The sequence below is a fragment of the Gnatocerus cornutus genome, chromosome 2 (assembly GCF_029298725.1).
Source record: "Gnatocerus cornutus isolate USDA-ARS CGAHR chromosome 2, icGnaCorn1.1, whole genome shotgun sequence".
Lineage (NCBI taxonomy): Eukaryota > Metazoa > Arthropoda > Insecta > Coleoptera > Tenebrionidae > Gnatocerus > Gnatocerus cornutus.
Window position 1 is genome coordinate 2344521 of NC_142234.1, and position 16973 is coordinate 2361493.

The 16973-nt window shown below is 32.7% G+C and overlaps 1 protein-coding gene and 1 long non-coding RNA gene across 11 annotated transcripts; one reads left to right on the forward strand and one right to left on the reverse strand.

The window, feature by feature from the left end:
- Nucleotides 1–1722: 1722 nt before the first annotated feature.
- On the reverse strand, nucleotides 1723–4105 carry LOC148178133 (uncharacterized). 6 transcript variants are annotated; one of them, XR_015769667.1, is made up of 6 exons: nucleotides 3945–4105; nucleotides 3677–3896; nucleotides 3541–3625; nucleotides 2970–3488; nucleotides 2230–2904; nucleotides 1723–2177 (listed from the first exon to the last, which is right to left on the reverse strand). It is a non-coding gene; the product is annotated as an uncharacterized LOC148178133 (long non-coding RNA). The 6 variants fall into 6 exon arrangements; XR_015769668.1 differs by having other exon boundaries at nucleotides 2970–3165; nucleotides 3253–3625; XR_015769665.1 differs by having other exon boundaries at nucleotides 2970–3165; nucleotides 3220–3625.
- Nucleotides 3810–14665, forward strand: LOC148178134 (uncharacterized). 5 transcript variants are annotated; one of them, XM_088030976.1, is made up of 7 exons: nucleotides 3810–4115; nucleotides 6884–7186; nucleotides 9582–9893; nucleotides 9944–10174; nucleotides 10238–10390; nucleotides 11720–11876; nucleotides 14547–14665. In XM_088030976.1, the coding sequence occupies exons 1-7, from the start codon at nucleotides 3848–3850 to the stop codon at nucleotides 14599–14601; spliced, it is 1479 nt and encodes a 492-aa protein (XP_087887102.1). In that variant the 5' UTR covers nucleotides 3810–3847; the 3' UTR covers nucleotides 14602–14665. The 5 variants fall into 5 exon arrangements, with proteins under 5 accessions (XP_087887102.1, XP_087887104.1, XP_087887103.1 ...); XM_088030978.1 differs by having other exon boundaries at nucleotides 11732–11876; XM_088030977.1 differs by having other exon boundaries at nucleotides 9947–10174.
- Nucleotides 14666–16973: the final 2308 nt, after the last annotated feature.

Consider the following 16973-nt stretch of genomic DNA (forward strand, 5'->3'; position numbering starts at 1 on the left):
TTCACAAGTCACTTCATTCACTCTTATAAAGGTTAATTTAGATTATCACGGGCATGTTGCACTTTATGGACACCGGAATTCATTAATTAACATCGACAAGACGACAATTTCACCAAGTATGACTTTTATTATAATCTAAAGCGAACCAAAGGATAGATGTCATTTGTGACACAAGATGTTGACAGATGGGTGTAAACGTAGTTCCCAATTTTGACGTAATAAAATTGGAAACTAACTTGATAAAACAGCATTTTTTTCTCAAATTTAGAAGACAATTTGCATTGAATATAAAATGACAACTGAGATATTTTTAACACATTTATATTGAAAAAAATTTAAATTAGCGGTTGATATCACAAACCCTCACAATTAACTAAAAATTACATTTTTAAGGCGTCGCGACGCCAAAAGTATTAGTGATAAAAAACAAATCTTTGGGTCAGCTTGTAGAGTTTTGTCAACTATTGAGCGTATGCAAATTTTCAAAATTTTATCTTTAAAATTAAAGACGATTTTGGGGGTGGACACAAGTGTTGCCGGACCCTGTATAGCATTCAACATAGTGCACGTTGAACAGATTCATATGCAAAAAACAGAAAGCAATTTACTCAAATAGTTTTCGAGTAATCGTGTTTGGAAAAATTCATTGAATTTGCCCTATACTGAAATTTGTTCGATATCCCCTTAAGAAGACCTGTGTATCATCATAATTGTTGCGGTTCATTTGTTTTGCTACCAATTTTTAAATCAAGTAGCTTATGACTTTGTAAGTATTAGACTTTTTTGTTTTCAAAACGAAATACTTTACACTGCTCAAATCCAATTAACTCAAAACTAATGTAAAAAGAACGAATTTTTGTGAGCGCAAAACTTTGCATCAAAGTTGGCGATCAGATAATTTATGATTTATGATCTGCATAATAATTTCTTTTATTTAATTGTTTTAAAATTTTCGTTTTTCTTGATTTTGTTTAAATATTTATTACAATAAATTTAATACGTTAATATCATAAAAAAAACCTGCAAAAACAATCTCTTTTCTATATTTTTTAACTATTTTTCAAATTGACATATTATGGTTTTACGTGATGCGAAGGTAAAAAGGTAAAAAAATTGTTTTGTACTTTGTTTAGATCACATTCAAAAAGGGCAGATAAAATTAGTTTGAATTAGTATAATATTTTTTTAAGTTTATTTAAGTTAAACAAAATATTGAACTGTTTATCAATTGTTGATAAAAAATAATAATGAATTTAATGATTTATAGTTTTATTTACTTATCTTGTATGCACCCCCTTATTAGTAGGCAACCCCCATTTGCACTATGCCCAAAACACAGCATTTGGCTATTTCCAATATGGCGCCCTTCCATAATCAGTTTTGGTTACCCCCTCTACCAGATTTTCATCCTCTAGTATATTAATATTAGTTATTCTCTGGTGGCGTTACATTCATAAAAGACATAAGGTCACTAGATCAAAGTTTCTTTTTTATAAGGTACAAGGAAATGTGAGCGAAAAACTTGTTGAAACTTGGTCGTCACCAGAAAAATGATTGCAGAATGGTTCGCTATGAGGTGTAACTAGTATTCACGACTTCTTTAGCAATGTCACAGGTTTTTTGGAAATGGAAATTCAGTGACACGTATGCAGTGAAGCGATTTGACTCATTTATGATTGCATTTGCGTTAAAACAGTAATCTCACTTATAATGAAGACAGAATTAGATGATCACAAGATTTCATCCTTTTTCAGGAAACGACTTTACTTTGATTAACAAATAATTTGTTACAAGGAATTTTCTTGTAAGGTACAAAGTTTTAACAGTGAATAAACTATACCAGTGACAATTATAGCAATGTAACACCATATTTTCTACAATGGTAATGAACGAATGTACAAAAATTTACAAATGTATCAAATATTTACACTGTTACAACATGTCTCTGTACTTTGAACATTTATAACAAGTGCAAATATTGCGTTTGGTCACTGCCATTTTGCTTGTTGACGATGAGACTTGGCTTTTTCTTTTTTACTATCAACTCATTTCTTGAACTTTCTTGTAACGAAATGGACACAAGCAATTAGGGGGAGCATAAGTTTCTGGATGTGTTCTGTGATGGTGAAGAATGAATTTGCGGTCCGAGCAAATCGCTTATGGCTTGTCGCTTTCAACTGGAACAATTGCTTCGATGGTACTAGTCAATTTCCTTCGCTGATCACTTACCATATAGTGTTGTGGCGACTCTTCATCGAATTCATCAACAAGCAGGGTTTTGCACTTTTAGCAGCTTGGTTACTGTCCGTCAACATATCCACCCATGTTAGAAGAATCTAAGTGGCATAGTTCATGGTGGCCAACAACACCGTCCAGAACGTTCTACAATCGTTCTTAATGCTTGCAACAGGGTACGATAGGGTGTCAATGAGAGTCCCTTACATGTTTGCATCTTTTGGTAGTTCAATGAGAAAGAACAGCATTTAAAGTAACAGTCCGTGTTGAAGTACTGCATCATTTTCAGTGTGTTGCTTTCAGTCTTGTTCGTCTTTTTTTCACTCGTCCAAGTTATTAATGAATGTTGCAATGCTCTAAAGTTAATGTTCGCTTAAAGAATTGTCCCATAGAAAGAGTCGACCGACGATACTTTGTTAGAAATATCATGTTTGCAATTTTCATTGGAACGTAGGTTAGATGATGTTCGTTGTCATTTTGTTTCATTTCTTTCTTGCACTATTTCTTTGACTCGTTATTCTTTCTTAGTGAGAAATCGTCTTGATACCGTGCAAGCACATTTTCCATATCATAATAGTGGTCCTAGATCGTTAGGTAGTTCGCAGGTTTGTTGAAGGGACAAATACAACTCGCAACATCATGCACCATATTCGGTTCGAAGGCACGAATCTGAAATATCAAATGTAAACAGTGTTTTCCTACAATTTGCAATGACCTTAGAAAATGTAACTCACTATCATGCGTTTTTGGTGATCCAAAACCGCGTAGTTAGGTAAGTACATGTATCTGATTTCCATATTACTTATACGTCTTGGTATCATTAGTTGGTTTCCTACTCGAAATTTCATTTGCCAATCTTTTGAAACGGAATATTAATGGTACTGTACGGCCAATTGTATTGTGCTTACATTTGTCGATTCGACCTTGTTTCTACAAGTCATAATTCAAACATACGAATTGATTAGTCGCATAGTCACTAAATACCATGAAACTCCGTTTTGACATGGGTATACTTACCCATGCTCTTCTAGGTTCTGGGCCACTCAACAATACAGCATTCTTCGTTACTTTTGCATACCAACTATACAGACATTCACTTGTGAATCAAGTGATTCAAATACTCATGTAGGTACAAGCTAGTGCGCACAAATGGCACATAGCTCAATTCTGCACCAACATTTTTCGATAGCAGCACTACGTCCTAGATTTCATACGTAAATCATCTAATTCTGTCTCCATCATAACTGAAATAACTGTTTCAACGTAAATGCAATCATAAATGAGCCAAATCGCTTCACTGCATACGTGCCACTCCTATTTCCATTTCCAATAAACCAGTGACATTTCTAAAGAAGTCGTGAATTCTAGTTGCACCTCATAGCGAACCATTCTGCAATCATTTTTCTGGTAATAACCAACTTTCAACAAGTTTTTTACTCACATTTTCTTGTGCCTATGCATTTTTTGCTCCAAAACGTTGCCTGATACATTGTGTCATTATCTTATCTTTGCGATTACAAGGCTGACTGATGTGATTAACATTCTGACAGTTCGTGTTGCACATCGCTCTTGTACTGTAAACTTAATCGAATTTGGCCCAAACGTTTTCAAAATGAATAATTGCTTTATTGTTGTGTTTCTTTGGTTTGTAATTGCACATTCTGAACCAATTAATTGTAGTACAATTGTAACGATAGAAAATTACTCACAATTATGGTGCTTCCCAGAAAATAAAAATGACGTCATTTACTCATCTCCACCAGTTGAAGAAATACGTAATTGTCCTGGCCAGCATTTCAACTTTTGGTTGGACCATTGGTATTTCAAGAATGAAACAATACGTCCAAAACTAGGCGCAGTAACTGATACAAGATGGAGAAGTAAGTCCTAATTGTTTTGTTTATTTTGCAAAACCTTGTTTCTTTTCAAGAGTTCGATTAGAAAATATGTTTTGATTGGTCAAACGTCTTGCATACAATGGTGGACACAGAATCTTGGACAGAATTGTCATTTGATTGTCAAAGTTTCTAAACCGAGCTTTACGGAGGACGTTTGTTCATAACCAAACTTTTATTTTTTGATTCAATTGTCATTTTGACATTTTAGCAATAATAAAACCACTCGACTCCTAAACTCTTCGCCCATGACCAAGTGTTGTAGCGCAAAGCCAATTCTGGCTTCCTTGTGGCGGCACATCTATTGTTATTGGTGGCATATCGTAGAAATACGGTTTCAAAATTTGTTTGACTTTTGTATTAATGTCAATCATAATGACAATAAAGCTAGGATTACATCAAGACTTTTTGAAATGACAGGAAAGTAAACTTTATTTATTACCTATAAAAGGTCTCAATTTTAGTGGCGGAAGGTATAGTTCGTACAGTGAGAGTTTGAATGACAGAAAAGTCACTAAATCTACGCAATAAAAAGTGTTCCATACCCGCGAAATTTAAAATAACAAAGTGACCCCAGTTACTGACAACCCTGTCAACCCATTTCGCGTAGGAATTTAGTGTTTTTAGTGTATTTTGTAGCATAATTTGCTGCCAACCTATATGTCAACTGTCGAAATATCCCAATCTCTCACCGGATATGTTATACAGGGTGATTTTTTTAAAACGGCAGGCGTTGTAGAATTTTTATTTATGAACCGATTTCAAAAATTTAAAAAACAAATTAAATGGTTTTTAATTTCCTATAAACTGATGATTTTAAAAGTTTTCTAAATGTCTTAGTATCTTTTGAAGGATACCCAACTTTCTTATTTTAAATTGACACCCATATTTTTTTTTTCATAATTTAGTAGATATTAATTTTCTTGATTCAGAAATGTGTAATATGTTCTACTTTTAACCAAAAATATTTTTTAAAAAATTATCAAAGTTGAAAAAAAATACGCAATAAAAGTTAATAAAATCTAGGTGCATGGTGTCAAATAAAAGAATGCCGTTATTGTAATGTCAAAAAGCAGCAAATAACAGAAAGTATCTAAAAGTATCTAAAAGTATTTTAATCAAAAAAACCAAGAGAATTAACTGAATAAATTAAGATTGATTTGGCATTAAATTACAAACGACACATTTTTTTCAAAAGGTTCATTTCATTCCATGTTTCAGCTTGGACAATTTGGCGCACATTGAAAGAACAGTTGTTGTAACCCTTTAACTGTTGTAAACGTATACAGGGTATACAGGGTGATTTTGAAATAGAGGCGGAAAAAAATCCATTACAGCTTATTGTAAATGAAGGAAGTTGGCAGGTTTCGTTTTTTAAATTGCTCTTTCAGTTTTAAGAAAAAATAAAGAAATTGATTCCAATTTTCATTAGTTTTAGTTAGTTTTCATTAGTTCTGTGTATCTCGCGCCTAAAGCCGTGATTTTTTTCCGCTACTATTTCAAAATCACCTGTAGATATAAGACCCACAAGTCATTTTCTTTTTTTGATCAGTATATGAAGAGAAGATAGGTCGTCCATGGTGATTCTCTGGTGATAAAATGAAATAGGTTAGTTGTCTAATTGACAATTTGATTACAAATGACGGCCTTTCAGTCTGTGCCGAGTCTGTTTAATCCTTTGATTTTCATCCAACAGGCTGTAAAAGATAAACGAAAAAACTGCGTAATTTTCAGAATTGTCAATAATTTGACCGGAAACAGGTGACAGCCAGACTAATTAGTTCTGCCAATTCTTAAAAACAAAATTTCCTACTTTGAGTTCTCTTATTAAACGACTCCAAATTGAGTATTCTAATGGACCTATTAAAGCGGCAAATTCGAAAAACTATATTGTTTACCATGATTTCAACCTACAGTGGTCCATTCCGGCTCTACAAGGTGTTTATAAATGTTTCTTGCATCAAGGGTGGCTCTGGAATTCTTGTCGTACACTATTTTGTCGCTTTGTTGTTATTTACGTAAATGACGTTTTTCAGTTACTGTTTTGTGTCCAAATTTTTGATTTTCAAGTTTTAAACCACAACTAGAACAGTTTATTTCTCCAAACTTACTTTGCTCCATGTTTGAGGTTAACTGCAAATGTCAGTTGAAAAATCGAAACCCACATTTGTAATGAGCGGCAAATTTCTTTGACATTTCATAGCCACCCTTGATGCTAGAAACATTTATAAACACCTTGTATTATTATTTGTTATTTCCATATTTTGGAAATTATTGCAATGCATTGACACAGAAACCGTTGGAATGTGTAGAACTTCAAACTTTTCAAAAAGCAGAGTCAGTAGGGGTGCACAAAGTCAACGCTTTCATTTGTTATTTCAAACATGTCATTACTAGGAATTGTTAAAAAAAAACTATTTTTAATGAAAAAATCGATCAATTTTCTTTAGCAGAAAAAAAATTTTCGGTAAAAAAATTTAATTTTTTATACTTAACGTAAAAGTAATCGTTCTGAATAAATTAACCTTTTAAAAAGGTCGCTAAAAGTGCATTTTTAACGGTAAAGTAATTTAATTTACGACGAATTACGCTTCACGTATTTTATAATCTGCATTTTAAATGTCATTAAAATACGTTCATAAATACAAAAATATTGGGCTCGAAAGTTTTAGGTGGTACATCCTGTATATGGTGGTTTTAATTTCCATTGCATTGCATAAACTTCAATGTGTACTTTATTTTTTCTTTTTCAGATTTTGATACGCAGAAAATGAAAACAATTACGTTTAATTTAACCGAAATCAACTGTTTTTCCCTGTATTCGCCCTTTAATTCCCGACTGTTTTTAACTGGAGACGATAAATTTATTAAAGACATTCCTGTACGAAATGTCAGCATTGATAACTGGTTTCATTACTGCGTCGTCTCTGATAATGGCAGTATAATTGTGTACGAGAATAACGAAGAAATCCTTTCTAAAAATCAATTCAATAGAAGAAACGTGAAGACTGTGGGTATCAAAAACCAAGAAGACACATTCTGGAAAAGACATAACTGTATGTTGTGGCTTAAACATCAGCTACACTTATCACAGTTTCAAAATCATGCCTATTTTCGCATTAAACATTGAGTTTGTTTTCAGTGTTGCTTAACAGATTTTAACTCAAAATTGTGTGATAATTTTTTATGCAATCTGCTTTGACTTGTATTAGACACGTGTCGCAGCTTTTTTGGACTGGGGCTTCAATTTTGGAGAGAAAATTTTTTGAAAATTGGCAATTTTACACCGTACAGTTTAATACAATTTGTGCTTTTTCAATTGTCGGCCTTGTGAAAATCGCTCTGCTTTTCGATCCGAGTTTTTTGGGTCGAATCTTGCCGAGAGATATTTTTTTCATATACTGTTTTTTCCAAAACTGTAAACTTTGCATTTGTCAAATCCGATGAAATCGGTCATGTCAAAATTGCAACAAATTTTAAGAAATTACTTAATTTTAATTTTCGTTTGCCACTACAGTTAACATCTACAAGGTGTTTATAAATGTTTCTAGCATCAAGGGTGGCTATGAAATGTCAAATAAATTTGCCACTCGTTACTAATGTGGGTTTAGATTTTTCAACTGACATTTGTAGTTAACTTCAACCATAAGTTAGTTTTGAAATAAAAGTTCAAATTGTGGTTTGAAGCCTGGAAAATCTAAAATTTTGACACAAAACCGTAACTGAAAAGTCGTAGACGTAAAATGACATTTGAAATAATTGTGAACATAGTTAGATTCACTATGAAAACAAAGCCCCCCTTGATGCTAGAAACATTTATAAACACCTTGTACAAATAGCTATTATCTATGATTATAATAATAATTAAATAGTGCTGTGCTTATTGCACAAATTTTGACATTTGATTTGATATGATTGCTCATCATTTTTTTAAATTGGAAATTGAGAATAATCGTAGATAAAATGTTGTAAGGTCGCATTTTAAAAGTCTCTGAATGACGTTTTTGTTTTTTTAAAACATTCGCAAATTCGCATGTTATAAAGAATGACTTTTTAAACTTGTATCTTAATTAACTACTGACATAATACATTTATACATATTTACTTCGACTCGCAAAAACTTAAAATTTAAGAAAAAACAAAAATACTATTTTAAAGAACGTGTTTTATAATGGCCAATGCTATTATAAAACAAGTCCTTTATTAGTATATTAAAGAACGCCTACGGCTCGTTTTGTACACCGGGAACTCGTGCACCAATGCCATTATAAAAAAAATAAAAGTCCTTTATACTATTTTTTCGAATTTGCACCATTTTTTTTAATGAAAAATTTAAATTTTCCAATTCTATGAGTTTTCGTGTTACACGATTGGTAATGGTTTTGTAACCACGACTTGCCACTTGATTTTCAAATTCAATTTGAAATTTGACATTTATTGAGTTTCACTATCACTGAATTTTGACTTAACGTAACCTAACCTCACAATCTGCATTCACATCTATTATATTTAGGTACAATTATTGTTGGCCGCAAAGGACAATTCAAATATAGATACATTTTTTATTCACGCAACAATTTATTAAACACGAATCGAAAAATCCAAATTGACCAAGAACTTGACAGGAAACAGGTGACAGTCAGACTAATTAGTTCTGCCAATTCTTAAAAAACAAAATTTCCTACTTTAAGTTCTTTTATAGATACCTATAAACGACTCCAAATTGAGTACTCTAATGGACCTATTAAAGCGGCAAATTCGAAAAATAAAAAAAAGTGTCCTTCAGCAAGACTCAAACCAAAAAATTATCACACGATTTTGAGTTTTCCATGTCAGCCCTTTCCCTTTTAAGTTAAATTTTGGATTCAGGTAATACAGGGTGATTCTTATTAATATTCATCAAAGGGTGCGTTTTCTTACACCATACTATTTTGCTCAAATTAGAAATAACTGCGTGTTTTTGTTATTTGTCACCAAGCATAAAAATAAGACAACCACAATCCGCAAATATAACAATTACACCTGACTTGACAGATGACAGATCACTGACAGCGAAGTTGAAGTCCAATGGCGTATCATGTGGTAACATTTCGCGGTAAAACAAATTTATTTTAAATGTCCAAAATGAGCTTTGAATACACTAGATTTGCATAATTAATGGTGCATGACAAGTAGCAGTAGTTCAATGTTGAATATTGCTGAAAAATTATTAATTAATGCATGCACCCTAACCCCCGTCAATTCTACGCTTATGTGTAACACGTTCAACTAGTAGCGAATTGCACTACACCTGACGTCAAAATTTGCAAAGCCGTCTATGATTACTATTAAGAATCACTTTGTATACTTGACCAAGTACAAATTGAGATAGTTATAGTTGCTGCTTAAGCATAGATTTAAATGCAGAAAACTAGAACTTTAAGCTTTCTTACTAAACTATTCTTGTTAAAGATACGTACAGATGGTCGAACACCACGACAACAGAAACCCCAACAGTGCTAAAAGTACCTATAGAGACAATGTGTTTGGTAATTCACGCATTTTTGTGTCAAGAATGTTATTTAGACATAAATTACAACAACGTGACCAAAAATATGACTCGAAATAGTGATGACATAATCCAATCTTGGGTTAGTTATGAAATAAACGTGACAAAAAGTAAAAATATCGAAATTTCTAAAAGAAGATTTGATAACATCTCCACCGGATTCTGGGCAATCGATGTAAGACCTTGCGTCCATTTTAATGACACACTCATTGTCAGTAAGTATTGTTTCTCAATGTTATTAGTTTTATAAATGTGTGTTTCATAGTAGATCGCTCATCAAATAACACAAAATGCAAATTCTTGGATTCAAGAAAAATTTCCAAAGAAGACTACAACTCGAACTTCTGTCAATTGGCTGGTAAAATTGGTGAAAACTGTGACAAAACCTGTAGTGAAATTTTGGGTCCAACTTTTCCGTATTGCGAACACTACAAGATATGCCACAACTCGAATTGTACATGTGGTTTTGGTTCTACAGGTTCATGGTGTAAAAGTGGTAAGCAAATTTGTTTGTAAAAATCTTGATAACTACTTATTTCGTTTTGTTTTGCATTGATAGTTTGTCCTGATGGAAAGTGGGGTTTAAACTGTATGGAAAACTGTAAGCACTGTGCTTGTAACAGAATTACAGGTGATTGTGTTTATTCGCAATCTTCAACAAGTACGGATACAACAGAAGCAAGTTTAGATAGAAATGTAAATACAACTGCAGGTAATATTCATTTCCAAACGTTCACAAACATAATACGTACATACAGGTATCCCAGAACTCGCGCCTAACCGACAACCGGTGATACTGGAAAAAACTATGACTGTGTGAATTGAAAAAAAAAATTACCAATTACTAATCCCCGTGTGCATGGTGACCTTCGTTCACAAATTCGGGGCAAAATCTTAAAGAATGGGGTTTTGATGCTGCTACGCCACACAGTACGATAAGAAATCATCATAGCAAAGGGTCAAATTTAGCAAAAACCGTTCTCAAGGGTTCTTTTTAGAACAGTGATTATGTGGTTGTCATTTGTGACATTTGACACAAAACGTCAGATGCAAAGTGGATAGTGTTAAGCAACAAAGATCCAGGCAGTGTCGTCTACAAACAGTGCCTTTGCGCAAAACGTCCGAATTTTGATGATTTCGTGCAGATTTCTGCTGTTTTCTTGCAATTCAGCCGTTGAATCTTGATAAAAATTGGTGGTTTTGTAGATTTCGCGCTCTTCTTTGCGAATCCAAGCCAGAAAACAACGAAAATCAGCGAGAAATCGTCGTTTTGCATCTAAATAAGCGGATTTCTCTAAGAATTTTGATGATTTCGTGCAGATTTCTGCTGTTTTCTTGCAATTCAGCCGCTGAATCTTGATAAAAATTGGTGGTTTTGTAGATTTCGAGCTCTTCTTTGCGAATTCAAGCCAGAAAACGGCGATAATCAGCGAGAAATCGTCGTTTTACATGGAAATAAGCGGATTTCTCTAAGAATTTTGATGATTTCGTGCAGATTTCTGCTGTTTTCTTGCAAGTAACAAATTCATTTAAACGTGCAATTATTCCACCATCATCATCATATCTCGAAAAATTGAAGACATAGATTTTTTTAACATTCTTCTATCTATGACATTGTCCGATACAGTATCACGGTGGTGTACGACTTTCCGGACGCCTGTATATCTAGTACTATCGAGAGATCAAATAAAAACTTATTTTCAGTTACTTTTGGAATTCCACAACTGCCACTGTTGACTGTTAATTTGGAAGTTATTAGATAAAAACTGCATTGAAATTCAAAAAAAAAAACCGAAAGCAAGTGTAACGTGTTGTGATTAATTTTTTAAAAATAATTCAAACATGACAGCTTCGTGATCTTTCATTAAAATTTTCGCAAAACTTCCAGTTTGACATCGTTAAATTACTTGACAGAAACAAAAAACTGTTCCTTCAATCAAATCAATTTGAAATTCAGCGCCAACTGAGAATGAGTTTTTTTATCGCACGATAGTATTAAACATAAACTAAATTTTCTATAATTTAATATTGATTTTTGCAGAAACTTGCACAGCAGCTATTGTGGGTGGAATAATTGGTGGTATTACTATTGTGGTTGTAGCTGTGGTTTTATGGTATTATTTTTGCCGAAAACAGTCTTCCAATGCTACTGACATCCATAACAACGACCAACAAGAAGAAAATTTAACTCTTATGAAGTAAGTCTCAGATCTAAAGTCATAAATGTATAATACATACTAGCAAAAGAGAAGTCAGCAGGTGTAGTCGCACTCACCCTTTGCGCGCCCACTACTGACCAGAACGCTGCTGATATACAGTTCACCAAACTATCTAGTGCGGTTATGGCTTTGACTTGTTAAACCGTTTTCAGCGATTTTACCGCAAACTTTCATAAACATAATCATCTTCAAGTGGTTGGGTCTTATCTGCATTGAAATAAACCGCTAGGCTAGACTTATTTTGAAGAATTCTATTGTTTCGATTCGTAAAACTGACCAGCTGGGTGAAAATGTATATTCCGGTTCAGATCCAACTTGAGAATAATTATGTTTATGGGGGTTTGCGGTAAAGTAGCTGTAATCGATTTAAAAAGTCAAAGCCATAACCGCACTAAATCGTTGGGTGAACTGTACTATACAGGATCCGGCAAAACTTGTGTCCACCCACGAAATTGTCTTAGATAAAATTTTGAAAATTTGCATACGCTCAATAGTAGACAAAGCTCTAGAAGCTGACGCAAAATTTGGTTTTTTATCACCGATAGTTTTGGCGTCGCGACGACTCAAAAATTTAATTTTTAGATAATTGAGAAAGTTTGTGAAATCAACCCCTAATTTATTATTTTGTTTTCAATATAAATGAGTCAAAAACATCTCAGTTGTCAAGATGTTGATAGATTGGTGTAAAAGTAGTTCCGATTTTGAGGTAATAAAATTGGAAAACTAACTTGATAAAACAACGTTTTTGCGCAAATTTTAATCACAATTTGCTTTAATTTTGTGACAAATGTGACAAATTTTTATTCGTAAAAATTTGAGAAAAAATGTGATCGTGTCAAATCCCCTTTAAGTTTAAAAATAAAAACTCAAATATATATTTGTATCACAGTTATGTTGATAAAAAAATAAATTCGCAAATATTTTCGCAAAAACTCGAAAATCCCTAAAAACTATACTTCTTAGGCGTTTCGACGCCAAACAAACCGTGATAAAAAAACGATTTTTGGCGTCAACTTCTAGAGCTTTGTCAACTATGAGCTTGCGTTATGCAAATTTTCAAAATTTTGTCTTTAAAATTAAAGACGATTTTGAGGGAGGACACAAGTGTTGAGCGCAGAAACTATCCAACCCACCTTAGTTTTGAGATAAACGACCATACAGATTTGACAATATTTTTTAAGTTTCAAAATGTAATGAACAAGGCAAGTTTACTGAATTATAGTTTATTCTTCTGAACAAATGTTTACATAATTTTCGACACTTTTGCATTTCTTGACTTTTTGGGGGTTGAATTTTTTGGGCAAAATATATAAAAACGTTTTTAACGCGTTTGGAATTTATTAGTTGTTATAAAACACCCACAACAGAGAAATATTATACACTTACATCGGTTTTAAAATCTAAAGTTTGGAGATTATAACTACAAGGTGTTTATAAAGGTTTCTAGCATCAAAGGTAACTCTAAAACTCTCTAAAACTGTAAAAGATTGCGTAATTTTGAGAAATGTCAATAATTTGACAGGAAACAGGTGACAGCCAGACTAATTAGTTTTGCCAATTCTTAAAAACAAAATTTCCTACTTTGAGTTCTCTTATACAAGGTGTTTATAAATGTTTCTAGCATCCAGGGTGGCTCTGGAATTTCTGCCATGCACTATTTTGCCGCTTTGTTTTCATAGTGAATATAACTATCAAGAAAATTATTTATAATGTAACTTACATTCATGACTTTTCAGTTACAGTTTTGTGTCCAAGTTTTTGATTTTCAGGTTTTAAACCACAACTAGAACCGTTCATTTCTCAAAATTTACTTTGCTCCATGTTTGAGGTTAACTGAAAATGTCAGTTGAAAAATCGAAACCCACATTTGTAACGAGCGGCAAATTTCTTTGACATTTTAGCCACCCTTGATGCTAGAAACATTTATAAACACCTTGTACATCTTCAACAGAACCTTTAAGAGAATTTAGAATGAAAGGCAATCTAATGAAATATAATGTATTTTTTTTTCACAAATATAAATAGTTACGAAAATTAAAAATGGTTTAATGTTCAAAATTAGTATTTTGATATCTATTTTTAGTTAAACAGAGTGCCCCAGAACGCTCGCACTTCCTTTTAATGGAGAATTTTCCATTAAAAGCTGAGTTGATTGTCGTATCGCCCTTACAGTTTTTGAGTTACAAGCACTTTATGTTGGCCAATCACAGCTAGATAGAATTTTGTTGCTACGTTACCTGCGATTTTTTTTCTTTAAATTGCACGAAAATGCGCTGTGAATGGTCAACTTTAAATGCTTGTATACTTGAACACTATAAACGCCTGAATATTGTGTCACTTATAGAATTTGTAACCTTATTTTTTTGACAGTAATTTTGACAGTATTTTCAATATTACAGTTACGTTTTTACAATTACGTTTTGTACCTACCAAAGAGACATTATTTTATTGCCTTTAAATCTTTCCGTCATGATAATTCATAATTGACAAGTTGTCAATAATTTCATGTTTTAAACGTCAGTATTGACAACGACAATAAAGCACAGACTAAATTCAAGTTTTCGATAAATCAGAAAAATGACGTTTATGATTTTGTGTTCTCGGCTCTATGTAATTGCACAAGTTGTTTACATTATTTTTTTTTTATAGATTATCAAACCAAGACTTTCTCCAAGCAACTGACAGTATGACAACGAATAATTAAGAAGATTCAACTGATATTAGTCACCATAAATTATCTTTATTTATTGTTATTTATTGAATAAGTGAAATCATTGTACTCGTAGTTTAGTAATTCATTAATAAACTAATCTTTTTACTGCAAATATGTCTTTTTAAAGCAATATTATGGTCCGTGTTATGTTCAATTTTAAAAAGTATGGTTAATGTAGACTATAATGTCGTGACAGATTTCCAGTGCCTAACACCAAATACGCGAAATTTTAAGTGGGATATTTAAAATTTCACGTTTTTAATTCGATTTTTTTTAATAATCCTGCAATAATATTGTATCCTAAAATAGCTCCCAAATTAAGAACTTCTTAAACCACAATCCACCATTAACTGACTTTAGGATGCAGGTTCGGAAAAAAAGAATAAAAAGAAAATTCAAATTTCCTTATGTTCAACAATCCGCGAAACACCTGCTGGTACAAGCCTTTGACACAAGCTTATTCCTCATTAGTTTTACGAAGCATAATATGGCTTTTTCATGCAGTTTTTTTCGCCATTACAGTGTTTTCTCATTGTTCGTTATCACACAACAAAAATGCACAACATTATGCAGCGTGAGAACGATGATACAGGGTCAGCCAAAACTAGTGTGCAAAAATTTCTTTCGTTTTCTACTTTTTAATATTTTACTTTGCTTTCTACTTTTCTAATAAAAAGTGAACAAGATTCTCATTTTTGGCGAATACTGCTAATACTCGAATGAAGCTGATGAACTCTATGCAAAACGGTTACCGGCAACGATTCATCCAAACAAAGAGTGTGAATGCTTTAAAAGAGCCTATGGGCCGATTTACACATGATTTAATTGAAATTAAGTTAATCTCGCAACTAATTTGACGATTGAAGGCCTTTGATTGGCGGAAAAACGATCACATGTCACTTTAACGTAATGTCAAGTATTTCGCGACCTGAGAACTATAAGGTTTTAACTAACATTTGCATTAAATTGATCAGTGTTCACGTTATCAGCGATATCTCATTAATTTATTAAGCATTTATTTAAAAAAAATGGCAGGATCTATTAAAATCATTTTGGCTTGTTAAAATATTAACTATAAACAGACAATTTAAATTTTCACAAAAAATCACTTAGAACCTTATAATTCTCACGTCGCGATTTAATTAAAATTAAAGATTTAACATTGCTTCGGTAAACCGGCCCTATTAGTTTGAAACTAAAAATAGTTACTTGTTTCACTAGGCTACAAAATGGTCATTTGGAAATGCAAGGAAAATATATTTCCGAGCATTTCCAAAACATTTTCTAGCCATGTCAAACACGAAATTTTGTGCGCCGACAATTATTAATAGTTATTTATTTTGACTTTGGTGTGAATTTGAAACGTCATTTTCTTATTTAGGGGAATTCATCAGCTGGGAAATAGGTTGGTAGCACTCCGTTCAAATCAAACGCTTGGAGATTAATTAAATTCAAATGTGTTTCAGCAAATTTTTGTGGTATCTTTACTTAATTAATTTACCTTTATTATTTTCGAATTATTTCGTTGTTTTATAGCTTGAATTCGCAAAGAAGAGCACGAAATCAACTAAATCATGACTTTTTATCAAGATTTAACGGCTGAATTGGAAGAAAACAGCAGAATTCTGCACGAAATCATCAAAATTCTTAGAGAAAACCGCATATTTCGATGCAAAACGACGATTTCTCGTTGATTTTCGTTGTTTTCTAGCTTGAATTCGCAAAGAAGAGCACGAAATCTACAAAATCATCACTTTTTATCAAGATTTAACGGCTGAATTGCAAGAAAACTGCAGAATTCTGCACGAAATCATCAAAATTCTTAGAGAAAACCGCATATTTCGATGCAAAACGACGATTTCTCGTTGATTTTCGTTGTTTTCTGGCTTGAATTCGCAAAGAAGAGCACGAAATCAACTAAATCATCACTTTTTATCAAGATTTAACGGCTGAATTGGAAGAAAACAGCAGAAATCTGCACGAAATCATCAAAATTCTTAGAGAAATCCGCTTATTTAGATGCAAAACGACGATTTCTCGCTGATTTTCGCCGTTTTCTGGCTTGAATTCGCAAAGAAGAGCTCGAAATCTACAAAACCACCAATTTTTATCAAGATTCAGCGGCTGAATTGCAAGAAAACAGCAGAAATCTGCACGAAATCATCAAAATTCTTTGAGAAAACCGCATATTTCGATGCAAAACGACGATTTCTCGCTGATTTTCGTTGTTTTCTGACTTGAATTTGCAAAGAAGAGCACGAAATCAACTAAATCATGACTTTTTATCAAGATTTAACGGCTGAATTGGAAGAAAACAGCAGAATTCTGCACGAAATCATCAAAATTCTTAGAGAAAACCGCAT